This window comes from Salvelinus namaycush, chromosome 16 (genome assembly GCF_016432855.1).
Source record: "Salvelinus namaycush isolate Seneca chromosome 16, SaNama_1.0, whole genome shotgun sequence".
Classification (NCBI taxonomy): domain Eukaryota; kingdom Metazoa; phylum Chordata; class Actinopteri; order Salmoniformes; family Salmonidae; genus Salvelinus; species Salvelinus namaycush.
The window spans coordinates 33,806,115-33,816,360 of NC_052322.1; the positions used below are offsets into that span (position 1 = coordinate 33,806,115).

Below are 10,246 nucleotides of genomic sequence, written 5' to 3' on the forward strand. Positions count from 1 at the left end.
GTCCACGTACAAAATGGCACCCTATTCCCAGTATAGTGCACTACTTTTGGCCAGAGCCACTACAAAGGGAATAGGGTACGATTTCAGATTAAGCACAAACTCATGAGAAAGTCAATGTCAGTAGCCTATTACCAGCCTAACCTGGAACAATCTGAGCAACATAATATTCCAGGTTGACCTAATTCCAGTGTATGACTCTAAGTTCTATTTTGGATTGCATTAACAAACAAAACAATAACAAAAACTCTCATTGGGGAAGAACCCACCATCTACACAATTAAGACTTGCTCCATAATGGATAAAATCAGTAGTTTCTTTATGAAATAAATTAATATGATTTATTTGTCTCTAAATACAGTGTGTTAAATATTCCCGATGGCTGTTTAATTTCATTTGTGCATAGCATGTCTTATTGAGCTACACTCTTAGAAAAAATGTGCTATCTACAACCTAAAAGGGTTCTTTGGCTGTCCCCATAGGAGAACCCTTTGAATAATAATTTTTGGTTCCAGGTAGAACCCTTATGGGTTCCATGTAAAATCCTTTCCACAGAGGGTTCTATATGGAACCCAGAAGGGTTCTACCTGGAAGGGTTATACTATGGGGACAGCTGAAGAGCCCTTTCAGAACCCCTTTTCTAAGAGTGTACAGGTACAGAGAACTACAGTAGTAGCACAGTCCAGCATTATATCCAGCATTGATTTATGGTGAGCGTTGGGGGAATCCATTCACTCTACAGTCAACAAATAGTACACATCCATCCATAGCTTTTTAACAGTCTCAGCATTGACACCTAGTCCAAAAACATAGGCTGGCTGGCTGGCAGATAGCGCAGTGTGTTATAGTTCATGTCCTGAGGCTGTCCCATCCTGCCATCCAGGACACAGTGTGTTTCCCTTTATGGTGATCTGTTGCAGGCATCTCAGTATATGTCCAATGAGAGGGAAGAAGGAGCATTGTGTGCAGACAAATTCGCTGTTGTTCCATCTTCTGCTTATGTCTACTGCTGCTGCAGTACTGCTGCAAAAACAGCAATGATCCATTACCTAAAAAAGTTTCCATTATGCACACACACACACACACACATATACACACACACACATATACACACACACACACACACACACACACACACACACACACACACACACACACACACACACACACACACACACACACACACACACACACACACACACACACACACACACACACACACACACACACACACACACGACGGTCCAATAAATACTGTCATTTGCAGGTGTACACCTCTGTCCTCTCGCTGCAGGTGTTGCATTTGACGTAGCAGCACCACAGGAACTTGCAGTTGCACTGCCACACGCGGGAGTACTGGTGTGTGTTGTACCCTCGTCCACAGCACATCAGGTCACAGCCGCTGATCTGCTGCGTAACAGTCTTATTACACATCCGGCCCTGCGTCCCCATACTGCCTGTCACCGGGTCCGCCTCGCAGTAGTTAGGGGACTTCTCAATGAACACAAGGTCTGTGTCCATGGGCTTCCGGTAGGAGTAGGGCTTCTTGATCTTGAGGAATTTGGGCCGCTTGTTGCGGCTGGCTTTGACCGGTTCCACGTGCACAGCATGGGCATACTTCTCTTTGAGAATGTAGCCGAGCTCGCGAAACTTGGGAAGTTTAGTCCAGCAGGTTTTAGTGGTGCAGGAGCCCGAAACACCATGACACTTGCATTCCAGATGCATGTTCTTCTCCAGGATCTAGACACACAAACAACCAGGAGAGAGGTTACCTTTACAGGCCTTGCAAACCATCTGCTGAAGCTTCTATCACTATTTATAAAAGTAGGTAATTGAAAAAGAAAAGCATCTGCAAACATACCATACTATTATGTTTATAATGCACTTATACTGCACGATAATGGCCCCAAGGGTTCCATGTTTATTGTCATAATAACATGATCCTCTGAAATCAAAACATTCTGTGCAGGCCCAAGAGTCAGTGGATGTTGAAGTAAATTACAGGCCTACATAGTTTGATTGCTGAAAATAGCAACATAGCACAGTGACATACTCTGAGACTCAGGTATGTAAAAGTCAAGGAAGTGGGTAACATTGTGTGCACAGTGCAGCATTAGATCAGTAACTAGCTACTTGTGAATACAACAGCCCTTTAGAAAACAGTAGCTTTATTCAGACTGTACACAGGAGCCATAATTCTGGATCAGGTTACAGTCTCCTTGTGTGTAGGAGTGAATGGACAAGCTGCTGAATGATGTGGATTACTGTTAAAGCCTGCTCCGATGACTATTACAAGTGTCTGCTATCTCAACCTGAAAAGGCACAGCCAACAATATAGCTACACTAATGTACTTGTCCCAATTCCTTGAACTAAATTGTATGGGGAGTTTGTTTGGTATCTACTATCTACATGCTAAAATAGATAGAGATTTGGAGAGTTCCCGCAATCAATGACAAGTGAAAAACCTTTAATTATGTTGCATAAGAACAATGCATATTGATTTTCCATGTCCACAAATTCTAGAATCAATAAAACAGATTGTATTTTAGTGCCTTTTACTGGAAATGTATACAAATGCATGAAAGTGCGGAGAAACAACGGCCTTTGCAGTTAGGCCTCCGTGGTATACCAGACAACACTTGGCTTCCCAGTTCCTAATCCATCAGTAGCCCTGTGACCAACACTTGTGACAGGCTTTGTCTGGTCGTATTGGACCTGGGGGCTGTGAACCGCGCTCCTGCTCAGTGTCACTGCTTTGATTAGCATAAATAAAGGAGGGGGGATAACTATCAAAACAGAGAGGCCATTTATTACCAAGGAGAAGGAAAAAAGAAAAAGCCCAACTGATCTGAATCCACTAGTGTAGCCCGTCTCACTGTGAGAGGCAATTTAGCTGTCTAGATAAGCGGGATGAATTCAGGCCCCACACAGAAAGGCAACAGTGAGCTGTTGAGCACAATGTGTGAGTGAAGGCTTTTCAGTCTGTCTGGGTACGTGTTGGTGGTTTGAATCAGGCCTCTGTGGCACAGAAAGAAGAGAGAGAGAGAGGGGTAAGGCTTGACTCTGGAGGGAGAGGTGCTTCTTTCCTCTTCACTAACTCCAGTGTACTGCTAAGGAGCCTCGCCCAAGTTGTTTGGCACAATTATTCCGCTTCTTCTTTGACTTGCAGACTTGCTGGAGTCTCAGGGCTGATCTATTATTTGCTGCAGCCATGGATGCACAGGAGCCTTGATCTGAGAATGTGAACAGTCCCTAGTCCTTGATCCATCTTGGTTGTTTCTAGGGATTTGCCACAGTGTTAGTCATTGACAGACTACAAGCCATACAAAACAGCAGGTGACTCACATAAGTTGCTTTAAAGTCTTCATTAGGCAGGTAACCGCTCCCAAGAGACATGGTGATACAGTAGATATGATTCTACGATGTTAGGAGAGGTTATGGACAATAAGTATCACATAGAAACCTGTGGCACAAGACTATCACACACAATAAGTGCTTGACTCTGCAATATCAGACAATCCAAGGAATTTAGGTATTGTGATAAACCTGAAGTAACTGTATCTTCTCCCAAAAGTGCAGAGCATAGGGAGCACTCTAGTGTACAGTGTCAATTTGTTTTCAGCCCAGAGATCTGGGTCGTAATCAAACTCTGCCACTTAAACTGCTCTTCCCCCCCCTAAAAGCTTCCATTTATTTCACTGCCTGTTTAATCTTGGCCCCAATGCCCAGATCCTTGGCAAGGTCCACCCGCTTCTGAGCATGGTGGAGACTACTAAATCACAACAGCCATGGTTACTGAGGTCTAGCCTACATTCGGAAGGCCATGTCGTTAACCAACACTTCGGTCTCAGATTTAGATTCGGTCTTTACTTTCAAGTCTTCTCTGTACCAGTTTGGGTAAACTACAGCATATTTTATCTTCAAGAAACTAGTTCCTGATTACAGTAAAGAAATTATAAGAGATTACTGAGATTGTTCCGAAAAATCTATGTTTGTCTGATGTTTTCATACCACAAAAAACGTTGTTGTTTTTTGAGTGAACTACCCTCAGATTTTGTTGTATTGAAATGTTTTTTGGAGAATGGTCCTACATCACCTAATTAAATATTCTGGGATCCAGTTTCGGTTTGCTGGGATGACATTTTTACCATGGAAAATACATGCTGCCTTCCATCTAAGATCCTTCCCTATGGAGAGAGAAACAGGAAATGGAGTGGTGTAGTCATGTACCTTGCATCCCACCTCGTTGATGTGAAGGTTCATCAGAGATCTGGCTTTCTGTTTGAAAATGCATGGAGCCTTCCATCTACAGATGTGCTATCTTAATTTGTTTCAGAGGATTTTCCTGCACAGCAGGAAATGTAAACTTGTAGTATATTTGGGATTTAAAAAGGCTCATAATTTCCACGTAAACATTTCAGACTTGATTTGCCCTAACAGAAAATGTATCAACCCCTACAGAAATGTCCATTAATTAAAATCCACATAATGATTAACATTTCCTGTTGCTGCAGGAATATTTTACTGCATTGAGAAACTGTTCAAATTAAGATAGCACATTTGTAAGAGCCTTCCCTATGGAGAAAGAAACAAGTTTTGGAGTGGGTGGTCACGTACCTTGCGTCCCACCTCGTTGTTATGCAGGTTCATGAGAGACCTGGCGTTCTGTTTGACCTCCCTGGCATCAACGAACACCTTCGAGAAGCCCAGGCCGTAGCTGATGTCTGCTGAACAGCCTCCCCACTTCCAGCCCTGGCCTTTACTGTAGAAACCCTGCTTCTCCGTATCACAGCTGCAGTCACTCAGGTTTCCCTGCGTACAGGCTGCAGTGATGGCGTGGGCAACTCCGGCCGCAATGATGGCATAGGTGAACGCAGCCTCTTTACTGCCTAGGAGAGAACATAGGAGGAACTTGAGTATTTTACTGACTTGCAGTTCATAATTTTAATGATGAATGAGTGTGATATCTGGGAGATATCTGATATCAGGAATAATGCATCTATTTATGGTGCTACAGCTGTATGTTTCACCACTTGATAAATAGAACAGGGATAAGGGAGGAAATCTGAATTTTCATTACATACTTCCGTCTAAATGGTGTATATAAAATATACTGTATACTGTATGTTGAAAAATAGCAATTTGAAAGCAGATTAACCATGAAGTGTGAGTGCTCATATCAAACTCTTTGTCAGTCTCACTCACGACCACTCAATGACTACAGTAATCCGGAAACTGGCCTGCCTTTTAACCAAAATGGCTGTGAACTTCCAAGTCAATAAAGCAGTATGAATGAGAGGGCTTTGGAGAAGGAAGAGCTATTGATCCGATCAGAGCCTGGTACGCTCTGTGTATTCTTGCAGGGTGGATCTTGATCCAGAGGTTATCTCCCCAAGGTCCGACTAACAAATCATTTACGCACACTGGGGTGTTTGAATTATCGGCAAATAGTTTAAGGTTAACCTGTCATGAATTAAAGAGAGAGCTTCTTGCAAAAATATTTTAGTCACAGCATGTATTTCAAGGTCTTAAGATGATAAGTAAATAGGGAACAGGGAAACTGGCTTATACCAAGCTTTAATACCAAGCTTTAATGTACAAGTGCATACTTGTGTAATTTTCCAATGAGTTAGTTTAGTTTAACATTATTTCCTGATGCAAACAAATGAGTCGCAGATATCAATCTTATTATTAACCAAACATGAATTCTCTGTGTGCATGCATAGAGAGTGAAATATCTGCATCTGAAGTTATGTAGCTAGAGTATATACAAACAATAAGCTACTGATGGCAATATCCATCATATCTATGTAAACAAACTCCTCCAGTTGACATTTCCTCAAAACAAACATGATACCATCCTCGGTACTTTCTGGTGAACACAGATTCACTAGGTGCTGCTGCCCTGTTCTTGATAAACATCTTGGATCTGTGCCCTTGCCATTGGAAAAAAAACTCATATTGAGGCATCAATTATGTGGACGTTTTTATAGATTCGATTGGCCCCGAGCCAAAAAAAGAAGGTGTGCCAGCATAAAGTCAGTCAGTTCTGGCTGCTCCGCTGTTCATTTTTCCCCAGATCATTGGTTCAAAACAAAGGAGGGTAGGAATTATTTAGTACTTTGTCATGAGACCTGAGTGGAAAGACCTAAAAGCAACGGAAGCAATGCTTTGAAGTGTTGAATATGAATACTCTTATTGCACCAAGTTATATGTAGAAAAGTCTATTTTTAAAAAGTCTAATAAAATGTTATTTCAGTATTCATGTTGGTTGATACGCAACGCACACAATACTACTGAAAAACTACTGAAATACTAAAAACATTAGATGCACCTTGCACCCCTGCAAACAAAAAAACCCTAGGCTGCCTTTCCTAGGCCACAAGTGAGAGCATGCAAGCTCCACCCCACTCACGCTAGACATCAACAATGGCATTCATTTCTAACCACTAATCTGATCAGTGAAACCAATCTATTTTGCATGGTTGTCCATGCCAAACTCTTCAATGTCTTAAACCACTCATTCATGAAGAAAACATATTGTGAAAGACCACCGTTTTCACTTGAACAGCAGGAGAGGATTATGCCTTTCACACCAACAGCTGTAGATAGCAAAGACCTTTTCATAGTGCCAACCAACCAATAATATTGCGAACTGCTATTGAACGCACTAGTTGTGGATTTATAGTAATACATTGTATGAAGGGAAATAAGAGATCAGAAGATGACAAGTAGCTATACTGTAGTCTACACTCTTTAAAAAAGGTGCTATCTAGAACCTTAATGGGTTCTTCAGCTGTCCCCATAGGAGAACCCTCTGAAGAACCCTTTTTGGTACACGTACACTTTTGGTTCCAGGTAGAACTCTTTTGGGTTCTCTGTAGAAAGGGTTCTACATGGAAACAAAAAGGGTTCTCCTATGGGGACAGCCAAAGAACCCTTTTGGAACCCATTTTTCTAAGAGTGTAGCTACTTGTCATTGATGGTTTAAACACCAACAGTTTTCTATTACAATGCTATTAGTTACATGTGTTGTGTGCGACTCTGTTGAAGAGCCCAACTCCAGGTTGGGATAGGATAAGATCCTAGACTACATTCTAGTTGCACCCTGAATATGCAACAATCTGGTGGTTGCCACAGATTCACCATCTGCTGAATATCTGATCACATTGGGATCAACATCAGCTGCTCTGTTATCCAGAGTATCTGTGACTTTGTGCAATATTATGCACAGGAGCATACTCCAAGAAGTCCTTCAGACAACTCCAGGGCATGTTTGATAGGCACAACATGGAAAAGTTCTTATTGAACAAGTTCAGCCTGCATCTACTGTAGGCCATCCCTGTGTCCCCAAATACATCCAATACATTCATCGATGCTATTGCCTGACCAGGTAGCTTCAGTACTTCATTTGAACCTTTCCTGTCTTTCATTATTCCCCTGTGTATGTTCAGTTCAGTATTTTAGGACTTTATTTCTCTGTACTTTCTCTCCACTGTAACTTATACCCGTGGTAAGATTGTGGTCTTTACTGTGAGAGCCACAGCACCCAGTGATAGAGAAAGATAAAGACCAGTGAATATGTGTCTCAGGAGACTACGCTGCACTGAAAAGACAGGCTGTCAATGTTCACAAGAGCTTTGTTACTGTGCTGGCTTCTGATACCTTTTGGACTTGTTCAGTTCCTCTCCTTTCTCTCACTCTGGCTCTCTCTTGTAAGACCAGTGTTAGACTTTAGAGATAGGAAGTAAATGACACAGCTTCAACCTAACCATGATAATTTAGGTTATTGGGAAAATGTGTATGCTGTTACAATTAAGTTGCCTGTTGATACTTCTAGTGTATAGCCTATGGGAAACGTTTTTAAATCTCTCAGTCAACATATTGTAATTGCCTCAGCATGTTGCTCTCAAATGGACACGCAATACCCTTTCTCTAAAGTGTGTCCATGTTATCGACGCACACATAATGCAAGTATATATAGCCTAAAGACAGGAATGTATACGCACTGGTGACATTAAAAAGGGGAAATATATTAGCACCTATGAGTCCGTAGATAATATTCAGAAAAGCAACAAACGATTTGTGTCAAATATCATTTGAATATATAGGCTATGCCAGGTTCTCAAAAGGATACGGGACATTTGGCTGCATGCGGCACTGTGCGCTCTTGACGCACAATGCGAAAGCTAACCTACATATATTATACAATTGGGGAAATTTTCAGTAATAAAATGACATTTAAAAATACTCTAACCAAACTTGAATTGATTTGCAACATACCCACTTTCAACTCTTTTCCGAAGACCGTTCTCTCTCCAAGCGCAGAGCAGTTCCAGCGCCCATTTTTGAATTGAAACTGACACTCGTTGATCCCCATTTGGGCTCCCTCTCCGATGACAATAATGGCATCGGGGCGACTCTGGCAGATTATCCGCTGTCGGGGAGCCAACCCGGGAATCTTGTTACAGATTATACTCGCACCTAGCGCGACCACGGATGAAAAAACACTGTGAGGGTACAAGAGTTAGACATGGAATTAAAGTGACTGCCAGATATTGCTATATGGACAACATGGTTTTCAAACTCCTAGATACAACCGTGTATATTAAAGCTTTATTACATGTTTATAATATGAAATAGGTTTATACATTCATACAATTTAAAAGCACAGACTTAATGTTTTCCTTGCCTCTTGAGGTTATTGGTTTGTAGAAATACGAGACATATTCCCTTAAACTCAATGAACCTGTCTTTGAGTAATCTACAAGTGTGTTTCAAAATAGAAAGGACTAAACTGAAGCATTCTGTAGCCTAATTTATAAACTTAATGTATTTGATTTGTATGGGCCAAGAGATCGGAATAAACTTCGTCATGTGGTTTCTAATTGTAAAAACTCAGATTTTCCATCAACTCGATAGACTTTTTGGAACAGAATAATTAAACAAACTCTCAGAAACCTTGCATTGTTCACGGGCCAATGTCAAATGAACAATGAACATAGTTTATGTAGCTGGATAATTACAATAATTGAAAGAAAGTTTAATTTATAGAAACGTAGCCTGTGGAACAAAATGACAAAATGACATCCGAAACGTTCTGTTATAGTCTATACTCTTTATGTTTTATATTCTGATATTTAGGAACATAACAATGTGAGATGAACATGCCTATGAGAATCAAACTCACCCGATTTTCAAATAGACAATCCCAAGGCAAAGCAAAACCCGAAAAATCCAGCGTCTAGTTTTCCGACTCATGGTGCTTCCACTCTCAGTTTCATGCAATGTGTAAGCGAAAATGATGAATAGATAGATATTCTCCGATAGTCACTGTCCAAGTATCCAAAGTTACTCCAAGTCGATACCAACGAATATCCCCAATAGTTACTCTCAATTATTTGATATAGTTTCCTAGCTGTAATGATTTCCGTAAATTCCCCTTAAGTGTCCCCTTTGCTGCGCCGGCTTGTCATTGCGAGGGTGTCACAGGTAAAACTAAGGATGAGAAAGTATTGTAGTGTGATTATCTCCTTCTCACAGTTAATTTGCTACCCGCATGATCTATATATCTGGCTCATATATCCGGGGCGTGTTCAGAGAAGACATAGGGCCCTACTGTGGAATCCTGCCTGGGCTGAATCTCTCCACAACTATTCCAGTTGTGTCAGTTCACCTACTCAGTAAGCCTTTTACCTGTCTAATAAATGAAAGCACACACGCAGTGGATAGTGATGGTTGTACATCTTGTGCGTTGATAATGAGAATATATTATTTTCACTAATGGCGTATGATTATCATTAAATAGGCCACTACTTTGATTTCTGTAGCGTCAAAAAAAAACTGTGTCTATGTATGTTATCTTTCCTTTATACTTCAAAAATAAACATAGCCCAACTCGAACTGCCGAACTCATCTCAAATTAAATTGCATGCATACATTTTCATTGCACTCACTTAATAAATTGTCCACATAACCTACTTTGAATTAAAACATGTCAACAAATGGTCACCTTTATATGTACCATGTTGGCACAATTTGTACATAACTTGCTTACCTGTGACAGCTCCTTCCTTCATCACATACGTCCGGCGCATCCTTGCGTCTCTGTTTTGGATAAGTGTTACCATTTATAATAGCGCCATCTGCAGACGAATTAAGATAGGTAGCGTTGAAAACTGAATAAAGATTCGCTGAAATTATATTTGACAGCCAGCAATACAGCACATCTGTAAAAATAAAAATTGT

The 10,246-nt window shown here is 40.9% G+C and overlaps 1 protein-coding gene across 1 annotated transcript; it reads right to left on the bottom strand.

The window, feature by feature from the left end:
• Nucleotides 1–1,215: 1,215 nt before the first annotated feature.
• Nucleotides 1,216–9,525, bottom strand: LOC120061338 (protein Wnt-7a-like). Its single transcript, XM_039011086.1, has 4 exons — nucleotides 9,189–9,525; nucleotides 8,282–8,508; nucleotides 4,616–4,887; nucleotides 1,216–1,737 (listed from the first exon to the last, which is right to left on the bottom strand). Exons 1-4 carry the CDS (start codon nucleotides 9,257–9,259, stop codon nucleotides 1,255–1,257), a joined length of 1,053 nt encoding a protein of 350 aa, XP_038867014.1. The 5' UTR covers nucleotides 9,260–9,525; the 3' UTR covers nucleotides 1,216–1,254.
• Between the last annotated feature and the right edge of the window lie 721 nt (nucleotides 9,526–10,246).

What these genes read in the sequence shown, in the direction of transcription:
- LOC120061338 (XM_039011086.1), bottom strand. Translation starts at nt 9,259, where the DNA reads ATGAGTCGGAAAACTAGACGCTGGATTTTTCGGGTTTTGCTTTGCCTT. An exon ending in ATTGTCTATTTGAAAATCGG is followed by an intron (nt 8,509 to 9,188) that starts GTGAGTTTGATT and finishes GTACCCTCACAG; the next exon opens with TGTTTTTTCATCCGTGGTCG. An exon ending in CGGAAAAGAGTTGAAAGTGG is followed by an intron (nt 4,888 to 8,281) that starts GTATGTTGCAAA and finishes GTTCTCTCCTAG; the next exon opens with GCAGTAAAGAGGCTGCGTTC.